The sequence below is a fragment of the Salvelinus sp. IW2-2015 genome, linkage group LG4q.2 (genome assembly GCF_002910315.2).
Source record: "Salvelinus sp. IW2-2015 linkage group LG4q.2, ASM291031v2, whole genome shotgun sequence".
NCBI lineage: Eukaryota > Metazoa > Chordata > Actinopteri > Salmoniformes > Salmonidae > Salvelinus > Salvelinus sp. IW2-2015.
The window spans coordinates 3,321,807-3,342,121 of NC_036843.1; the positions used below are offsets into that span (position 1 = coordinate 3,321,807).

Sequence of the window (20,315 nt, forward strand, 5' to 3'; positions counted from 1 at the left end):
CAATGCTTGATAGAGGGATTCACTGTAGACACTATATTTAGTTTTCCTTTCCATTTTGAACACTTTCTCCCACAATTATAAGGCCGGGCCTCCCCTCAGTATGACTCAATCTTTAGTGGTCTGATTGCACAGCAAAGGAATTCCTCTGCGTTGGCAACACTAGTGGTGTCTCCAGCCTTACGGTAACGGGGTCCGTTTATGGGGTGTAATGCCTGGTTGTGGTGGTGGTAGCACAGCGGGGGGGGCTGGCATGACGTCTTTTTTCGACATTCAACTCAGCAGTCTTCTCTAGACTGGTTATATTTCTGTCATTACTGTTACTGGAACCCTTATTACCCCCCCCCAGAACGTATCCCAGGGTACACCGGGCAATGATAGCGTTGAAGTTTTTGATCTCTATCAGAAGTGTGGGACTCTACATCTGCGTTCTCCATTCTCAGTGGAATCTATGTCTCTTCAGGTAGTCTGACAAATGTCATTAATCAAACCTAACAGATACATTTTACCGTGGCCTTGGGTCATCTCGTTCAATTTCAGGGATTGATGTATTGCTCTGACAGGAGCTATCGATATGGACTACCTGTTGATGATGTGCTTTCAGGGTGAAGTCCTTTCATTCTGGCCAATACTGTCTGGTCTCTAAGTAAAGAAGCTTGCCATGTACTTCCCACTCTGTCTTTATGAGGGTACATTGCTGAGTGGTACAAAGACTGGAAACATCTGCTTTAGTTTTAAAGGCAATTTTCAGGGGGCTACAGACCTTCTCTCCTCTTCTTCTGAGCAACCGTTAGCTACTGTAGGTACTCTAGTGTTGTTTACTGAAGGTGTACAGTGTAAAGCTGATGTATGTTTACTGTGTGGTATTGAAGACTGGCCAACTATGTTGTGTTTTGCTGCAGTTTTAATGGTTGAGTCAACTAGTATGTATTGTACACAGGCCCAGTGAAAGCTTTGATGGCTTCAAGGCGAACATTCCCTAGTGTCTCATTCAGGCACCAATAAATCTTTAGTCAGACTCTCTAATTGATGTTTTCAGCTGCTGTTCTCAACCCAACTCTCTTATTTTCCCCCTCTCCCCTGTCCCTCTATCCGTCCCTCCATCTCTGTGTCTCTCTCTATAGTGGAGCGTATTCCAGTGAGGAACATCCAAGTCTTCAGCCCCACCACTAACACCCTGAACGTACGCTGGGAGCCTGCCTCTGGCGAGGTCGTGCAGTACAGGGTTGTCTACGCCCCCCTGAGCGGCACCAAGCCCTCTGAGTCGGTGAGTCACCGCCAAGGAGACCCACAGGGCCTCTGATTGACCCCGCCCCAGGTCAGAGGTCAAATGTTAGAGTCCAGGGACTTGGGGTGTGTGCAAGGGTGGCCGAGTCCAACGCTTCAGTTCATTTGCAGCACTACAGCTCTTTGTGAAGGAACGGAACGGAACGGAGCAACATCAACCTCGCCCCTGACTTACTGCTAGTTAAAGAAAGCTCTCTCTGTCTGTGCTCCACATGGACTGTCTCTCTGGTGGCAGTTTTATTTAACAGTCTAGTACTGGTTTAAGGCGAGCTGTTCATGTTTATTAATTAAAACAGGAAACCCCGTCTGGGCTTTTCCCCTCCTTATCTGGCATGGCTGTGCCCACCTCTCTGGAGTTATGAAGTATGTATGGAGAAGCCCCACAAACAACTAATAGAGTGTTACTTGACACTGCGCAAACAGCCACATCTGTGAGAAGCATTGAGACACTGAGACCCTGTTTTTATTTAAAGTCAAAGAACATTAGTTCTTTGAAGAGTGATGCCGTTCCATTTTATTGATACCTAGAGGTGCTCTCGTTTTTTTTAATAAAGTCATCACATTTAGTTTCTTGGGGAATATTTTGATGGACTCAGGGCTGGGCTTTTCCAGTGCCAGAGCCAGCTTTCCAGGTCAGCATGTGGCCAGTGTCACGATCTACCATCAAATTGAACACTGGGAGATTTGGTGTATGCTTAACCAGATTAGGAAAGCAGCTTTGTAATATTGGGTTTACCTCGAGAGGAATATGTCGCTATTAAACCCAGAGCAGAGACCGAAGTAAGGGTTTGATGACGCTCGTTAAAAACAGTCATGTGAAGCAGAGAGAAAAAGCACACATTGAGCATGATGCAATGGTGCTTTGGGTCAGAAGTGAGAGTGAAACCAGATGGCTGTGGACAGGACTCCTGTATATTTTGTATAGTATGTGACTCTAGGTGACTAGGACATGGCAGGTAGATGAGAAGAGACTAGTTTCCCTTTGAGATCATGTTGGCAAGACACAGACAAGTGGGGTCTGGTATCCAGTATGGGTGAACTAACACAGACACACGCAGGCGACTGATAGTCAGTCAGATAGGTCATAAGAGCCAGGCGGCTGTAAGCAACTGTCAGCACATTACGTTAGTTACTCAGTGTGTTATTTCCCTGACTGCTTGGATGGGTCCTACATCATTGACATCAAAGCATACTTTTGTCCTTTCAGTGAGCACTGAGCAGTGACAACACAAGAGGTTGTTGAGTGAGGTGAGGACGAGCTGTCAGGGTTGTCACATGAAACAGCTGTCAGGCTGGGAGGGTCATAGCTGCTAGGACCATGCGGGTCATAACAGCATAATGGCATGCTTGTTGTTTTCCCCATACAGCTGACACATTTTTAAAACAGGAAGGACTCCTCCCCGATCTGGATATTGCAGTGTAGGCTAGCCTAACTGATCACTGTTCTTCTACAGATCTCCTTGATATTTCTGTTCATTCTAGTCCTGATCAGTGTTTTTCCAGTTTTCAGAATCAAACATGTATGAGGGTAGTAATTTGATTGAATCCATCCATCTATATATGTATTTCTAGAACTACAACCCTAAACCTAAATGCTTGTTCTAATTCAACTCATTACAATTCTCTCTCACAAACATGAGCAAGCTCACAAATGCATTTCATACACCCTCTCATTCACGCACGCACGCACACACACACTTTCTCATTCTCTCTCACACGCAAACAAACAAAGGCCTGCTGTTTGCTTCATCCTCCCATTGGGCCCAGTCCTTCAGCATTGACTCCTGTGTCTCTGTCCTCTCTGTCCCTATTCAGGTCCTGGTTCCTGGGACATCCACCACCACCCTGCTAGAGCAGCTGGTCCCAGACACGTCCTACAATGTGGGAGTGGTCGCCATCTATACTGACGGAGAAGGACCGCCGGCCGAAGACAACGGCAAAACACGTAAGATCCACTAAATCATACATAAGATCCTGTGGCCTTTACAGGTTTATCCACGTTCACCTACTCGCTTGATATCGTGCTAACTTCCTTATTATCCCGGTCCCAGTTCCCCGCAGTGGCCCAAGGAACATGCGTGTGTTTGATGCCACCACCAGCTCTCTGAGTGTGGGATGGGAACATGCTGAAGGTCCAGTGCAGCAGTACAAGATCACCTACGCCCCCACCACTGGAGACCCCATTGAGGAGCACGTAAGCACCCATATTGCTGATTTGTCTAATGAAATTCTCATCAAACACCACCAAAGTTGTATGTGGCCCAAGGCACGTGTGGCCCAAAGTCCTTATTTATCCTCTGGTTGAAGTAACTGTAGTTTCAAATAGTCATGCAGTGTCCTGCCTGTATGTCCTGTAGACTATGGTTCCTGGGAACAGAAATACTGTCATCCTGCCCAACCTGGATCCAGACACTCCCTATAAGATCAACGTGCAGGCCATCTACCTTGATGGACCAGGAGGAGATCTGGATGGAGACGGACACACAGGTATGCTAGCACATTGTATGCTTGGTCCTCTATGCAACATGATAGAATAGCAGACCCACACGGCGCTCCACAAACGCACAGTTATTACATACTGGAAGTCATAGTCGCACGCGCGCACGCACGCACACACACACACACACACACACACGCACACATACAGTACAAAGTTAATGGAGAGAAAGAATTACCAGTAGAGGGGTTTTATAAACTCAGACACTGATTATTATCCTAGATCTAAGAAACAATAGAAACTGCATGACTTGGCTTCAGCTCAGACTGCTTGTTTGTGCCAGAGACGTGAACTGGCTGTCCTCCAATGGGAGATCTCATACGGGAGCTGCCCAATACCCAGTCTCATTTCCCCTAACAAATTACACCACATCAAAGCAAATACATGGCTTAGGATCGCATGGCTATGATATTCATGTTCAAAGCGTTTAAATATGTTGTTAATATGTTTTGAATGTCTGTGTTTCCTTCCCCACAGTTGGCATGCTGGGGCCTCAGAACCTGAGAGTGTCAGATGAGTGGTACACTCGCTTCAGAGTGTCCTGGGACCCCGCCCCCTCCAGAGTGGTGGGCTACAAACTGGTCTACTCACCTGCAGGTCAGATAGCTACTGTTCTATTCTATTCAGCCGTGAAAGAACATTGTCTGACGACAAATCACTTGACTTGCTTAATATACTCTATCCTGCTAAAGAAGAAAGTCACATATCTTTTGAAGATGTGATTGCTTGCCTGCTGTTATTGACCTGGAGTGTCCCTGTCTGTGTTTGAAGGTACTGATCAGACCATGGAGACTTTCGTTGGAGATGTGACCACCTACCAGCTGCACAACCTGCAGCCAGGAACCACCTATGACCTCAAGGTGTTGGCCCAGTATGACGCTGGCCTTAGCGGACCTCTCATTGGACAAGGAACCACACGTAAGTGATTGATTGGTTGTTTGATTGTTTTGGTTGATCAAATGGTTGATTGATTGGTTAGTTGATTGATTGACTGTTCCTGTCTTTCACAGTGTACCTGAACATCACTGACCTGACCACCTACAATGTTGGTTATGACACCTTCTGCATGAGATGGACCCCCCACAGGGCTGCCACTTCCTACAGACTCAAACTGAATCCCTTCGACTGTAAGTACTATTCCTGGCTGGGAGCCAGACGAGGCTGGTGGGAGGAGCTATAGGAGGACAGGCTCATTGTAATGGCTGGTATGGAATAAATGGAACAGAGTCAAACGTGGTTTCCATATGTTTATGTGTCTGATACCGTTCCATTATTCCGTTCCAGCCAGTACAATAAGCCCATCCTCCTGTAGCTCCTCCCACCAGCCTCCTCTGCTGGGATCCCATTCATAACATTGATCCCAATGGGAGAGGATTGTTTCTATACATTGCCTCTTGTTTTATATTTATTTCAGAATGTCTACTGTCGATCAGATATGTAGCCAAAGTTACCAACCTATCACAAAGGTGTAGTTGATAAAAATGACTTAAGAATGTTAGATAATTGTATTTTATTTATGCCCACTGATCCTTCTGTTTCTTATTAACTCTCCGACGCTAGAGTTATGTAAGAGGAAAAAATATGGAAAGAAATGTTGGAATATTTAAGTCTGTTTACAGTATGGTAGCCATTATAGATGGAAGCAGTGCACTTTGCCACATTAAATGAATTCTTGTTTATTTGAAAGGGTATCTGTTGAATAACAGAAATCACTGTGTAAGCCCACTGCTGCCTCAGTACCACTGGCTGTAACCCCTCTGAGGGAATACGTTTAGAGTGTCTGGGGATAAATCACGTGATCCACTACCGATGTGGGTAACTCTTTCCTCTTCCCTGCAGCCTCTAACAAGGGAGCTCAGGAGACCACCATTACTGGGTCTGAGAGCCACTACTGCTGGGACGGCCTGACTCCTGACGCCCTCTACAACGCCACAGTGTACACACAGACCACCAACCTGGAGGGACCCGGAGTCAGCGTCAAGGAGAGGACGCGTAAGAAACCCCAATAACCATCAGACCTGTAACATGCCCCCCCCACACACACACCACCACACTCAGGGTGTAAGAAAACACCTCAGTGTCTTTGCAGGGGGCTAACATGGCATGCTAGTAAAAGCCAAATGGTTTGACTGTTTATGTTCTGGTCTTTGTTACAGTGATCAAGCCCACAGAGGCCCCAACTGAGCCCCCCACCCCACCTCCACCTGCCACCATCCCCCCTGCTTTGGACGGTAAGGAGAGGCTTCAAGTCAGCAGGCTGTGGAGTGACGTGAAGCTAACACAGAGAAGAGACTCTTTATATGTCTCCTACCTGACATGTCCGTTGACTTTGCTCTGTGTGTTCCACAGTGTGCAGAGGAGCCAAGGCTGACCTGGTGTTCCTGATTGATGGCTCCTGGAGTATCGGAGACGAGAGCTTCAGTAAAGTGATCCAGTTTGTCTTCAGCATGATCGGCGCCTTCGACGTCATCCACCCTGGCGGCATGCAGGTACATAGCCATGCAGACTATCCTCTGAGATATAACGCTTCAAAGCGAAAGTGATGAGTCTGCTTGTTTACAGCATATTCTCTTCTCCTTTCCTTTTTTAGAGTGGATTCATGTCAATGATTTATGTTCTCCCTCTCTCTCTCTCTCTCTTCTTCTGGAAACAGGTGTCTTTTGTGCAATACAGTGACAGTGCCAAGACAGAGTTCAAACTGAACACTTACCAAGACAAGGGAAGGACCTTGGCTGCGCTGCAGCTCGTCCGCTACATGGGAGGAAACACCAAAACAGGTACGCCCACAGACCACTCTGACTGGCTGCCAGTCTCAATGTGACTGACTGACATCCTTAACCCTCAATGCATAATGTTGAGTTAATAGAAAAGTTGAGATACATTCACTCAGCGGCAATGTCATCATAGTGTCTTCATCATGCTGGTGGAGTTGAATGAGTCCATAGTTAAAGGTTGAGACTGATGTCCGACCCCTCTGTGTACAGGTGCTGCTCTGAAGCACGTTGGCGAGAAGGTGTTCACCTCAGACAACGGCATGAGGAAGCACGTGCCTAAGGTTCTGGTGGTCGTCACCGATGGTCGCTCCCAAGACGAGGTCCAGAAGAGTGCTTCCAACCTGATACACTCTGGTAAGTGTTCAAAGTTGGGATTTGTCCTTATAGAAGTCAGAAACTGGATTTTTTTCAGTCAAGGTTTAGTAAACCTTAGTTGACTTTAAACGTCATTTTAGTGTAGCTAGCTATGTAACTTGTTTTGAGGTATAACATTGTTTACCTCTTTTGGGGGGTTTTCGTTTTTTTCAAGTTGGAGTGCTGTACTGGCAGATCTAATCAGCTACTGTGAAATAGATGTGAACAGCCACTAAGGTTTGATTAGGCCATGGCGTATGGATTCTAAAGGTTGTCTTTGTACTCATCTCACTCCAGGTTACAGCGTGTTTGTGGTCGGTGTGGCCGATGTGGACATGACAGAGTTGAGGAACATCGGCAGCAAGCCAAGTGAAAGACACGTCTTTGTTGTGGATGACTTTGACGCGTTCGCCAAGATCCAGGACAACCTCATCACGTTCATCTGTGAAACGGCCACATCCAGTAAGATTAGCATCGGCATGACGCAGTACCTTAAGACACAAGTTAAACCAGATTGACGTTTGCTGTCTGTTGTCCTCTAGCCTTTAACAGCTCATCATGTTGTTTCATTTCTCCCTCTTCAGCTTGTCCTTTGATCTACATCAATGGGTTTACTTCACCTGGTAAGTATAGATTCTGAATAAACTGACAGATACTGATAACACCTACGGGCCAGTCAGTATCTGTCAGTTTATACAGAATCAGTACTGTCAGTACTGTACAGAATCTTCCTTTGTATTAACTTGTATTTTCTCATGATTGTGTATTGACCTGATGTGTATTCTCCAGGCTTCAGAATGCTTGAGGGCTTCAACATCACAGACAGGACCTTTGCTGCCATGAATGGCGTGTCCATGGAATCTGGCTCCTTCAACAGTTTTATAACCTACAGGCTTCACAAGGACGCATTCCTCTCTGCGCCCACAAAGTAAGTGTGTGTGTGTGCTTGCAGCCTGTTTCCTTCGTGCGCGGCCTGCTCCTCTCCTGCGTACTATAATGCTGGCCTGTGTAATTATTTTTAATGACCTTCAAAGGCTCGGCAGCCTGCAGTCCCCCCAGCGCCCATCCAGCATCTACAGAGCCCCTTGCCAGTTCTGTTTGTTGTTGCAGCTTGTAGAATATGAAGTGTTAGTAAGAGAAAATAATTTTGTTCGGAGTGTAAAGCTCTCAGGGTAGGGCCCTCTTCCACATATGTCATAGAGGGAGCAACCAAAGCAGCCACAGGTCAAAAGCCCAGGTCTTTATTGAGCCCATTAAAATGTCTTCAAGCAATTGCTGAGCTGCTCAAGAATTCTGTTCTAACCTCTAAGGCACGAGCATGCTTTGTTAATTTGTCCATAATGGTTTGTATTTGTGCGTGGGTTAGCCATTGACTCAATGTGCACATGTGAAAACACTTCCAGCCGTAAAGTAGGGACAGAAAAATATTTCAATATGTCAGTAATTTTTCAAGGCTGGGCTAAAACTGGCAACCATTTTCAGGTTGTGTGGCCAACGTGACAGGGTGGATATTGTGTGTCTTTTTGGTTTATGGTGTGGTTTTTAAGGTGCCAACATTGTTGCTCTCTGTCTTTGGTCTTCCAGGAGTTACAAAGAATTTAGTGTTTCATCCTGACCCAAGGCTCTATAGGTTACGATTTGCCATCTTAATCCAAACAGGTTTTTGTGAACTCTCTCATGTTGCTCAAAGATGTATCATTATCTGATGATCTATATCCACTAGGCACACCCTGGTTGAATCAACATTTCCATGTCATTTCATTGAAATTACGTTGAATCAACGTGGAATAGACTTTTGAATTGACATCTGTGCCCACTGGGTAAACTAGTGATCAGATATTCTCAAGGCTGGTGTCTATGAAGTTGACCGTCTTACAAAAGTAGAATCCTTTTTGCTCCATGAAAGATGTCTGCCATGACACCTGTATCCTGTATTTTTGTTCCTGCCAGGGAGATCCACCCAGAGGGTCTTCCTCCATCCTACACCATAATCCTGCTCTTCCGTCTCCTCCCCGACACCCCCAACCAGGCATTTGATATCTGGCAGATTGCTGACAGCAACAACAACCCTGAGGTTGGGGTCACCGTCAACCGTAAGCCCCCGCCATGCTTTGTTTCTCTTATAGGGTAAGCTGTGGCTGCCCAACAGCTATGGTCTGATGCCCCTCCTTACTGCATCAGATAACAGTGTTTAGAAACTTAGACCAGTGTAATGACCTGTAAGCCACTACGGTCCATTGATCCTCTGTTGGTAAATGCAGGATAAAGGAGATTCAGACCTCTGAATGCAAAAGCATCAACCCCCAGACTTGGCTGTATCAAGTTCTCTCTCATAGGAAAGTGTTTTGGTTTGACACTGACTTTTACGCTCTGTGTGTATGTCCAAGTCCATAAGTGTTCCCTTGTGTGCCTAAGTTTGTGATCAAGTATTGTACCTAAGTATTCGCTAGTTACGTAAGTGTTTAGTTGTTCATAAGTGTTTACTTGTGAGGGCTATCTCCCCTGTAGCTCACTCTCTGTGTCTGTTTCCATGTGTGTTGCATGACTTCTCCCTGTAATGTATGGGGGCCATCTGAAACCATCGTTCCCTCTTTTCAGCTTCCAGCAAAACAATCACGTTCTACAACAAGGACACCAGAGGGGAGATCCAGAGAGCCACGTTTAATGAGGATCAAGTGAAGAGAGTTTTCCACGGAAGCTTCCACAAGGTAAACACCATTTCACTTGAATGACATTAAGGCTTGCCAAAGGAATCACATATCTTGGCTTATTTTCCTGGTTGAATTTCCTGAGGACATACAGATCTGCAATAATTTGGGATAATTACTTCCAAAACACCAGGGTCCAAGGAAGCCTTTTCACATGAATAATGGATTTCTGTGGTAAAATGTTTAGATGAATGATTATTCCTGTCTGGGATGTGTACCCTTGATATGGTCACCTCCTATGATAGATGTAATTGTCTGTTACCAGTCTTTATGAGCGGTCATGTCTGTTCATAGTTGACGTTTCTGTGGATTAGTGTTTTGCCTCATTGAGTTCACCTACTGAGGTGATAATCAATGCCAAGACTAAGGTCTAGCTAGGATCTGGTTACCTACCTCTCACGACATTGAATGCGATATGGATTCGGTGCCAAAGTGGAGTTCAGGCCGTTTTCGGAGACTTTAGGCAGTTATTTTGATGAATGGTTTGGAAGAACTATAAATATCTTTCCAAAGGTTGGAGGAGACTTTTGTGACCCATGGTCACCTTGCACAATGTGCAACCAGTTAGCCTAGCGATGGAGGCTTACACTGATTGGCCATTGTCCTGGCGGCGGTCAGGTGGGAATTCCTGAACATTCTGAGGAAGTGGGCTGTTATTGGATCAGTGTTTGTTGTGGTTTACCTCGTTTACAATAAATAAAACCTGATACATTGGGAAAATGACCAGGTCGTACTTTTACCACGCAAAACAGAAAGCTAGCTGCGTGTGCACTATGAAGTATTTTCAAGAGTATTTGCTGCTTGAATCAAATTATCTGTTAATAACATTAATTTCCTGCTTCAACAGATGGTTTCTAAAAGTCAGAGTAAAATCCTCTCAAAGTATTATCACACGCCATGTTTGCAGCCGGGGGAATAAACTGATGTAATCGACCCAAAAAATTCAACAAGCCCAAAGAGACTTACAAACATCTGTAAACATGAATGGAGATATTTGGAGATATATTGCATCTCCTATACTTCACATCTTCCTGCCTCTGAGTGTGGATTCCCATTGCCGCCCTATTACTTTCCTATGGTGGGATTACAATGTCAAGTCTGAGTGGGGGTCATTGAGTACATACCTACAGTCATTAGCCACTCAAGGCTTTTCAACCCTGTTGAAATAACACTACAGACAATGCCGTAATTGATTTTAAAAGCCCTTGTTTCTCTAGAATGATTTTGTCACAAGCCAAGTTTTAAAACCGTCATATACAGTGTTTCTGCCACATTCTGGGTACCGCAATGTCACAGCAGGAGTAGAGGAGCTCAGATGGCACATCAAACGCTAGGCCCAACTCAAAGCAGGGCACAACGTAAAACATCCTCTGTTATGCTCATCTATCATAAGATGAGAAGGATTTAAACAATGAACGTCAGTATATTTTCATATTATTTTATGAATGTTTCAAGATGTAAGATGCATCTAAGATGTAGATGTTACTGTTTCCAATGGACTTGAAGAATGTTTCAAGTGTATCCATGTTTCTGAGGACCCTCTCGTGTAGTCTACTCTGATCTGACATCAAATGTACTTCCTAAGGTCAATGAGTCCACTCTGAACACTTAAAGGTTATGAGGGAGAAGGGTTTGCCCATAGAACCTCAAATGAATGTAGTTTCAGTCAGACCACTAAGCAGCAAAGCTAATTACAGGACAGTGTTATGAATGGGACCCTGGAAAATGTTGGGTCAGGGCTATATCCGATGACGTCAGTGACATCAGCACAATGACATCATCAGAGCTCTAGTTAGGTACCAGCCTACGTGTCTGTGTTTCTTGTCTATTGCTGTGGTGGTGCCTGCAGTCTGACTGTTCTGAGTGGCTAGTATGTGGTGCTGTGGTTACTGCGCTGAGGGAAAAGGAATCTACAGCGGTCTACCTACCAGATTAATTGCTGGACTGGTGCATGTGTATACTGTAGTTACTGACTGGTGTTTTTGTGTGTATTGTGGTTTCCCAATGGTTCATCCATGGGTGGTTTGGAGTGACCTCAGCGTATGGCGCTGGAACCTATCTGACTAGTGAAGTCAGAAAGGACAGCTGGACTTAAACACAGCTGTTACACAAATGCTCAAATGTAGCCCTTAGCATGGATAGTGTGCCCTACCTCAGAGCACCTCATATCTTTTGATATGAACTCAGAATAGATTGTTATGAGACTCATAATACATTTGAGGTTTTCCCCTCCTCGCGACTATTTCACTCACAAAATGAATTGTTAATTCTAAGATTAGACATGTCCATGGGAAAATATGAGACAATAATCCAAACCAACCCTCATCTTTATTTCTAGTCTGACCCATGCTCTCATTTGAACTATAGTCCTGATGTTTGCCAAGTGTAGTAAAACGTGTAGGGTGTAGCTACTTCATATAGTTTAATAGCAGGGTAAATGTTTTTTCATCAACTCATATATTGTATGTATCATTGGGGGTTTTGCATTTTGTTGCGATCAAGTGGAAATATTAACGTTTTTAGTGGTTTTTGTCATAGCTAGATGTATTCAGTCCACCCACTCTGCAGTTTCCCCATACTTAAAGCTTCACAAATGCAGCTATTATTCTCTGAGAGGACCCAAACTCTCTCAAACTTTCCATTCAGGGATTGGGTGGTTAGGTTTTGCCAGTATTTGCATGCACTAATTGAGAATGAGTGGGAGAAGAGAATGCTCCAAAGAACCCAAGTTGTTTAAAACGTTGGTCTTTGGTCAATCTCTAACTGATACTTTGCCAAAGCCCTGACTGCCCTCCTTGTACTCTCGTTATTACAGTGTTTTCTCTGATGCATTATTTTAAAAGCCTTCCATTCCGTGAGGTAGTCAAGCAGATTTAATGACGTATACAACCATTCCAGCCCCAGAGGAAGCCACTCGGAAATGAAATGGTGACAACCAAGGCTAAGCACCTCCTTCGGAAGCCTGAATGGGAATATTCCATTGTCCTCCAGGACTGGACATGGGAGCATAGATGTCTGGAATGATATGGTGGCAGTAGTATACCTAAACTAGGATTTTGTCTCTTCCTGAAAAAAGTTGAGATCTGTGAATGCAATTTAGCGTTGCATCAAAACATTTCAGATAAGTGAGAGAGATATGTCAATCTAATTAAGGAATCCTATCTTAGGTAGCGAGGCTGGATGTGAACTGTGATTTCATGGCCATCAGGGCTCAGGATGGAGAAAAAGGAGGAGCCGTGAAGACAGCCAATACTAAGAAAATGGAGTCCGATAGAAATCATGAACGTATGTCAGGGGAATCAGGGGGAAAGAAGGCAACAGAAGCCAATATATGACTATATGAACTGTTACTGTACTGTCTGTGGACTGGACACCTAGCTCTGATATAGCCTACATTATGGTGTCTACAGTATACCAATGGGAGAATCCATACTAGTGTGAATGGAGTGCTGAGAAAGAGATGTGTCCAAGATGTGTCAATGTCCAGAAGAGCTATGGGCAGAGGAAGTGAGGATTAATTGAGTGTAATTGTGACTTGGCTGGTCACGGTGGAAGTCGAGGTCTGGTCTGTCTTGACTCCTGTGGTTTTTGATCCATTCAGAAGATGTTAATCATCTGTGTCAGTGTGATAGTTTTCTCAGGCCTTTGTTAGAGAATGAGCCATTGTGCGATTCAATGATTGGGTTCCAATTGAATAAGCTTCCTGTTCACCAACATCAGCCTATTTCAGTTGATGGAATTCTATTTTGCTTTCAAATGATGAGAGAAAACACTGACCGTTTTATGGTGAATCCTCATTTTCCAGTAACATTTTCCAGTAATATTTTCCAGTAATATTTTCCAGTAACATTTTCCAGTAATATTTTCCAGTAATATTTTCCAGTAACATTTTCCAGTAATATTTTCCAGTAATATTTTCCAGTAATGTATAAGTTTGCATTCTTTGCACTTGCAGTACACCATTGAGCGTTATTTTTGGTAAGCCCACAAGTGCATCATAGTATCTATGTCCATGCCAGGATCCTGAGGTATCAGACCCCTCTCCTGTGGTTGGCCAGATAGTCTGTTCTCTTGCCAAGAAAGTCCACTGTAATTTTGTGAGTGGTTGCCAAGTGCGGTTTTTATTGCTCTATAGGACAGTAATGTTAGCCTGCTCTCTCTGTCAGGGTGACAGCTTGTCAGACTGTTAAAAAAAATCCAACTGCACAGGAAAGTATGTAAAGTATAGCACTTTTGATGGGTTACCACAAACAACATCATTTCAAAGGCCCATATTCTGACACTGTGTGTTGTTTCATATATAGCCAGAGCTTGTTTTATCTTTTAGATTTTTTTATGTTTGAAATCAACTTTCTTCCAAGGGACCTACAACCAGAATGTTCTTACGTGATTCTAAGCTATTGCCTTACCTCCTTACTCCATTTGCACACACTGTATATAGACTTCTCTATTGTGTTATTGACTGTACTTTTGTTTATCCCACGTGTAACTCTGTGTTGTTGTTTTTTGTTGCACTGCCTTGCTTTATCTTGGCCTGGTCGCAGTTGTAAATGAGAACTTGTTCTCAACTGGCCTACCTGGTTAAATAAATGTCAAATAAAATGTACAGTGGGGAGAACAAGTATTTGATACACTGCCGATTTTGCAGGTTTTCCTACTTACAAAGCATGTAGAGGTCTGTAATTTTTATCACAGGTACACTTCAACTGTGAGAGACGGAATCTAAAACAAAAATCCAGAAAATCACATTGTATGATTTTTAAGTAATTAATTTGCATTTTATTGCATGACATAAGTATTTGATCACCTACCAACCAGTAAGATTTCCGGCTCTCACAGACCTGTTAGTTTTTCTTTAAGACGCCCTCCTGTTCTCCACTCATTACCTGTATTAACTGCACCTGTTTGAACTCGATACCTATATAAAAGACACCTGTCCACACACTCAATCAAACAGACTCCAACCTCTCCACAATGGCCAAGACCAGAGAGCTGTGTAAGGACATCAGGGATAAAATTGTAGACCTGCACAAGGCTAGGATGGACTAAATCAAATCAAATCAAATTTTATTAGTCACATACACATGGTTAGCAGATGTTAATGCGAGTGTAGCGAAATGCTTGTGCTTCTAGTTCCGACAATGCAGTAATACACACATGGTACGTAATCTAAACCTAACAAATTCCACAACTACTACCTTACACCACACACACAAGTGTAAGGATAAAGAATATGTACATAAAGATATATGAATGAGTGGTGGTACAGAACGGCATGGCAGATGCAGTAGATGGTATAGAGTACGGTATATACATATGAGATGAGTACTGTAGGGTATGTAAACATAAAGTGGCATAGTTTAAAGTGGCTAGTGGTACATGTATTACATAAGATGAGAAGATGCAGTAGATGATAATAGGAGTACAGTAATATACATATGGATAGGGTAATGTAGGGTATGTAAACATTATATTAAGTGGCATTTTAAAGTGGCTAGTGGTAATTTTTACATAATTTCCATCATTCCCATTTTAAAGTGGCTGGAGTTGAGTCAGTATGTTGGCAGCGGCCGCTAAATGTTAGTGGTGGCTGTTTAACAGTCTGATGGCCTGAGAAAGAAGCTGTTTTTCAGTCTCTCGGTCCTGCTTTGATGCACCTGTACTGACCTCGCCTTCTGGATGATAGCGGGGTGAAGAGCAGTGCTTGGGTGGTGTTTGTCCTTGATGATCTTTATGGCCTTCCTGTGACATCGGGTGGTGTAGGTGTCCTGGAGGGCAGGTAGTTTGCCCCCGTGATGCGTTCTGCAGACCTCACTACCTACTCTCTGGAGAGCCTTACGGTTGTGGCGGTGGAGCAGTTGCTCCGTGATACACGACAGGATGCTCTCGATTGTGCATCTGTAGAAGTTTGTGAGTGCTTTTGGTGACAAGCCGAATTTCTTCAGCCTCCTGAGGTTGAAAGAGCGCTGCTGGCGCCTTCTTCACAACGCTGTCTGTGTGGTGGACCAATTCAGTTTGTCCGTGATGTGTACACCGAGAACTTAAAACTTTCCACCTTCTCCACTACTGACCGTCGATGTGGATAGGGGGTGCTCCCTCTGCTGTTTCCTGAAGTCCACAATCATCTCTCTTGTTTTGTTGACGTTGAGTGTGAGGTTATTTTCCTGACACCACACTCCGAGGGCCCTCACCTCCTCCCTGTAGGCCGTCTCGTCGTTGTTGGTAATCAAGCCTACCACTGTAGTGTCATCCGCAAACTTGATGATTGAGTTGGAGGCGTGCATGGCCACGCAGTCGTGGGTGAACAGGGAGTACAGGAGAGGGCTCAGAACGCCCTTGTGGGGCCCCAGTGTTGAGGATCAGCGGGGTGGAGATGTTGTTACCTACCCTCACCACCTGGGGGCGGCCCGTCAGGAAGTCCAGGACCCAGTTGCACAGGGCGGGGTCGAGACCAGGGTCTCGAGCTTGATGACGAGTTTGGAGGGTACTATGGTGTTAATGCTGAGCTGTAATCGATGAACAGCATTCTCACATGGGTATTCCTCTTGTCCAGATGGGTTAGGGAGTGTGCAGTGTGGTTGGATTGCGTCGTCTGTGACCTATTGGGTCGTAAGCAAATTGGAGTGGGTCTAGGGTGCCCGGTAGGGTGGAGGTGATATGGTCCTTGACTAGTCCTTCAAAGCACTTCATGAGACGGAAGTGAGTGCTACGGGGCGGTAGTCGTTTAGCTCAGTTACCTTAGCTTTCTTGGGAACAGGAACAATGGTGGCCCTCTTGAAGCATGTGGGAACAGCAGACTGGGATAAGGATTGATTGAATATGTCCGTAAACACACCAGCCAGCTGTGCTGCGCATGCTCTGAGGACGCGGCTGGGAATGCCGTCTGGGCCTCGCAGCCTTGCGAGGGTTAACCGTTTAAATGTTTACTCACTCTCGGCTGCATGAAGGAGAGCCCGCAGGTTTTGGTAGGGGGCGTGTCAGTGGCACTGTATTGTCCTCAAAGCGGGCAAAAAGTTGTTTAGCCTGTCTGGAGCAAGACATCCTGGTCCGCGACGGGGCTGGTTTTCTTTTGTAATCCGTGATTGACTGTAGACGCCACATACCTCTTGTGTCTGAGCTGTTGAATTGCGACTCGATTTTGTTCTGTACTGGGACTTAGCCTGTTTGATTGCCTTGCGGAGAGAATAGCTACACTGTTGTACGGTCATGCTTCCGGTCACCTGCCCTGGTTAAAAGCAGTGGTTCGCGCTTCAGTTTCACGCGAATGCTGCCGTCAATCCACGGTTTCTGGTTTGGGAATGTTTTAATCGTTGCTGTGGGTACGACATCGTCAATGCACTCCTAATGAACTCGCTCACCGAATCAGCATATTCGTCAATATTGTTGTGACGCGATGCGGACATATTCCAATCCGCGTGATCGAAGCAGTCTTGAAGCGTGGATTCAGATTGGTCGGACCAGCGTTGAACAGACCTGAGCGCGGGAGCTTGTTGTTTGAGTTTCTGTTTGTAGGCTGGAATCAAAAAATGGAGTCGTGGTCAGCTTTTCCGAAAGGGGGCGGTGGAGGGCCTTATATGCGTCGCGGAAATTAGTATAACAATGATCTAGGGTTTTTCCAGCCCTGGTAGCACAATCGATATGCTGATAGAATTTAGGGAGTTTTGTTTTTAGATTAGCCTTGTTAAAATCCCCAGCTACGATGAATGCAGCCTCAGGGTGTGGTTTCCAGTTTACAAAGAGTCAGATAAAGTTCGTTCAGGGCATCGATGTGTCTGCTTGGGGGGAAATATACGGCTGTGATATGATTGAAGAGAATTCCTTTGGTAGATAATGCGGTCGACATTGATTGTGAGGAGTTCTAGATCAGGTGAACAGAATGACTTGAGTTCCTGTGTGTTGTTATGATGATCACACCCTTCTGTTAATCATAGCATACCCGCCCTCTTCTTACCGGAAAGATGTTTGTTCTGTCGGCGCGATGCATGAAAAACCAGCTGGCTACCGACTCCGTTAGCGTCCTTGAGTTAGCAATGTTTCGGTCGAAGCAGAGCACTTTGCAATCCCTGATGTCTTGCTCGAATGCTACACTGCTCGATATAAATATTGTAAAGAGACTGGACATTGGCGAGTAGTATGCTAGGAGATGGAGCGCGATGTGCCGGTCTCCGAAGCTGACCACGAGACCGCCTCGTTTGCCCCTTTTTCGGCGTCGCACAGGGTCGCCGGCTGGGATCAGATCCATTGTTATGGGTGAAGCAAAACACTGGATCCGTTTCGGGAAAGTCATATTCCTGGTAGGAACGATGATGAGTTGACGTTAATCGTAATTCAGTAGTTCCTCCCGACTGTATGTAATGAAACCTAAGATTACCTGGGGTACCGATGTAGAAATAACATAAAAGAACAAAATACTGCATATTTCCCAAGAACGCGAAGCGAGGCGGCCATCTCTTTTCGCGCCGGAAGACTACAGGACAATAGGCAAGCAGCTTGGTGAGAAGGCAACAACTGTTGCGGCAATTATTAGAAAATGGAAGAAGTTCAAGATGACGGTCAATCACCCTTGGTCTGGGGCTCCATGCAAGATCTCACCTCGTGGGGCATCAATGATCATGAGGAAGGTGAGGGATCAGCCCAGAACTACACGGCAGGACCTGGTCAATGACCTGAAGAGAGCTGGGACCACAGTCTCAAAGAAAACATTAGTAACACACTACGCCGTATGGATTAAAATCCTGCAGCGCACGCAAGGTCCCTCTGCTCAAGCCAGCGCATGTCCAGGACGTCTGAAGTTTGCCAATGACCATCTGGATGATCCAGAGGAGGAATGGGAGAAGGTCATGTGGTCTGATGAGACAAAAATATAGCTATTTGGTCTAAACTCCACTCGCCGTGTTTGGAGGAAGAAGAAGGATGAGTACAACCCCAAGACACCATCTCAACCGTGAAGCATGGAGGTGGAAACATCATTCTTTGGGGATGCTTTTCTGCAAAGGGGACAGGGCGACTGCACCGTATTGAGGGAGGATGGATGGGGCCATTTATCGGAGATCTTGGCCAACAACCTCCTTCCCTCAGTAAGAGCATTGAAGATGGGTCGTGGCTGGGTCTTCCAGCATGACAACGACCCGAAACACACAGCCAGGGCAACTAAGGATGGCTCCGTAAGAAGCATCTCAAGGTCCTGGAGTGGCCTAGCCAGTCTCCAGACCTGAACCCAATATAAAATCTTTGGAGTTAGCTGAAAGTCCGTATTGCCCAGCGACAGCCCCCAAACCTGAAGGATCTGGAGAAGGTCTGTATGGGGAGTGGGCCAAATCCCTGCTGCAGTGTGTGCAAACCTGGTCAGAGACTACAGGAAATGTATGATCTCTGTAATTGCAAACAAAGGTTTTGACCAAATATAAAGCTTCTGCTTTTCTGATGTATCAAATACTTATTTCATGCAATAAAATGCAAATTAATTACTTAAAAATCATACAATGTGATTTTCTGGATATTTGTTTTAGATTCTGTCTCTCACAGTTGAAGTGTACCTATGATAAAAATTACAGACCTCTACATGCTTTGTAAGTAGGAAAACCTGCAAAATCGGCAGTGTATCAAATACTTGTTCTCCCCACTGTATATATAATAACTTAATTATAAGGAGGACTGAATAACAAATCATGTTAATAGTGGTGATTTAGTGAAATACATTATCAGCATCTTAATAGACATCAGTTAGACTTTAGGTGTTTCGACTCCACGTGGGTTCAACTGGGTTCTTAGTTTCAAATCAAATAAAAAAACTAGTTTATGTTACGAGACTATCGAATCATGTTGCTTATTAGGTCTTTCCATTGTAGAGAGAGGATCTTTTTTAATAGGGAAACGGCATGTCAAAAACTCTGGACGCTCTCAGTATCTCACGCAGGCCTGGATGTCCAAACATTGTAATGAAATAATAATAATAATATGGCGGGTGCTTATATTTGGCCTACTTCACTTTGGAAATGTGTTTTTTTACATATCCCAACTCCCCCTGAGACGCACTCTGAGAGTATAGGGTCACGGCCATGGTCTGCCATTATCAAGGTGACCCTGGAGCAATTAGGGTTAAGTGCCTTGCTCAAGGGCACATCGACTGATTTTTCACCTTGTCGGCTCGGGGATTCAAACTAGCGTCTTTTTGGTTACTGGCCCAACGCTCTAACCGCTAGACTACCTGTCACCCGTTGTTGTTGCTGTCGTAGTTCATATTGAGATTAGAGTGGTCTTGACTAATAATCCTCTCCTCTTCTTCCTCCTGCTACAGCTTCACATCAGTGTTTCTCCCGAAAGGGTCAAACTGAACGTGGACTGCCAGGAGGTGGCAGAGAAACCCATCAAGGAGGCCAACAACATCTCCACAGACGGCTATGAGGTGCTGGGAAAGATGGCCAAGTCAGGAGGATCAAAAAGGGAGTCGGCAACGGTGAGTGGAAAATGTACAACACTTATTCAAACTGGAAAACCCCTAAGGAAATGCATCCGTCACTCACACACAAGCTATTGGTGTTAAGTGTGAAGTGCAAAGTGCCCAGGTTTTACACCTAGCTCCTCATCTGCTGATGCTCAAGTAAGAGCTACAACTCACAGTCATTGCTGGAGGAATGAAAGACGCTGCTCTCTCTCTCTCCCTCTCATCTCACCTGTGTTCCAGCTCTCTGTGGGTGC

At 45.0% G+C, this 20,315-nt stretch overlaps 1 protein-coding gene across 2 annotated transcripts in view; it reads left to right on the forward strand.

Annotated features, from left to right (window-relative positions):
* Nucleotides 1–20,315, forward strand: part of LOC111963146 (collagen alpha-1(XII) chain-like) — a 77,465-nt gene that overhangs the window by 45,178 nt on the left and 11,972 nt on the right. For both annotated transcript variants that reach the window (XM_023986385.2, XM_023986386.2), the window contains 18 exons: nucleotides 1,122–1,264; nucleotides 3,100–3,229; nucleotides 3,336–3,478; nucleotides 3,642–3,771; nucleotides 4,259–4,378; nucleotides 4,553–4,699; nucleotides 4,792–4,908; nucleotides 5,621–5,773; nucleotides 5,938–6,012; nucleotides 6,131–6,270; nucleotides 6,435–6,558; nucleotides 6,766–6,909; nucleotides 7,207–7,371; nucleotides 7,494–7,532; nucleotides 7,699–7,837; nucleotides 8,860–9,002; nucleotides 9,508–9,617; nucleotides 19,915–20,073. In XM_023986385.2, coding sequence (XP_023842153.1) covers nucleotides 1,122–1,264; nucleotides 3,100–3,229; nucleotides 3,336–3,478; nucleotides 3,642–3,771; nucleotides 4,259–4,378; nucleotides 4,553–4,699; nucleotides 4,792–4,908; nucleotides 5,621–5,773; nucleotides 5,938–6,012; nucleotides 6,131–6,270; nucleotides 6,435–6,558; nucleotides 6,766–6,909; nucleotides 7,207–7,371; nucleotides 7,494–7,532; nucleotides 7,699–7,837; nucleotides 8,860–9,002; nucleotides 9,508–9,617; nucleotides 19,915–20,073 — 2,321 coding nt within the window. The remainder of the gene's footprint in view (nucleotides 1–1,121; nucleotides 1,265–3,099; nucleotides 3,230–3,335; nucleotides 3,479–3,641; nucleotides 3,772–4,258; nucleotides 4,379–4,552; nucleotides 4,700–4,791; nucleotides 4,909–5,620; nucleotides 5,774–5,937; nucleotides 6,013–6,130; nucleotides 6,271–6,434; nucleotides 6,559–6,765; nucleotides 6,910–7,206; nucleotides 7,372–7,493; nucleotides 7,533–7,698; nucleotides 7,838–8,859; nucleotides 9,003–9,507; nucleotides 9,618–19,914; nucleotides 20,074–20,315) is intronic.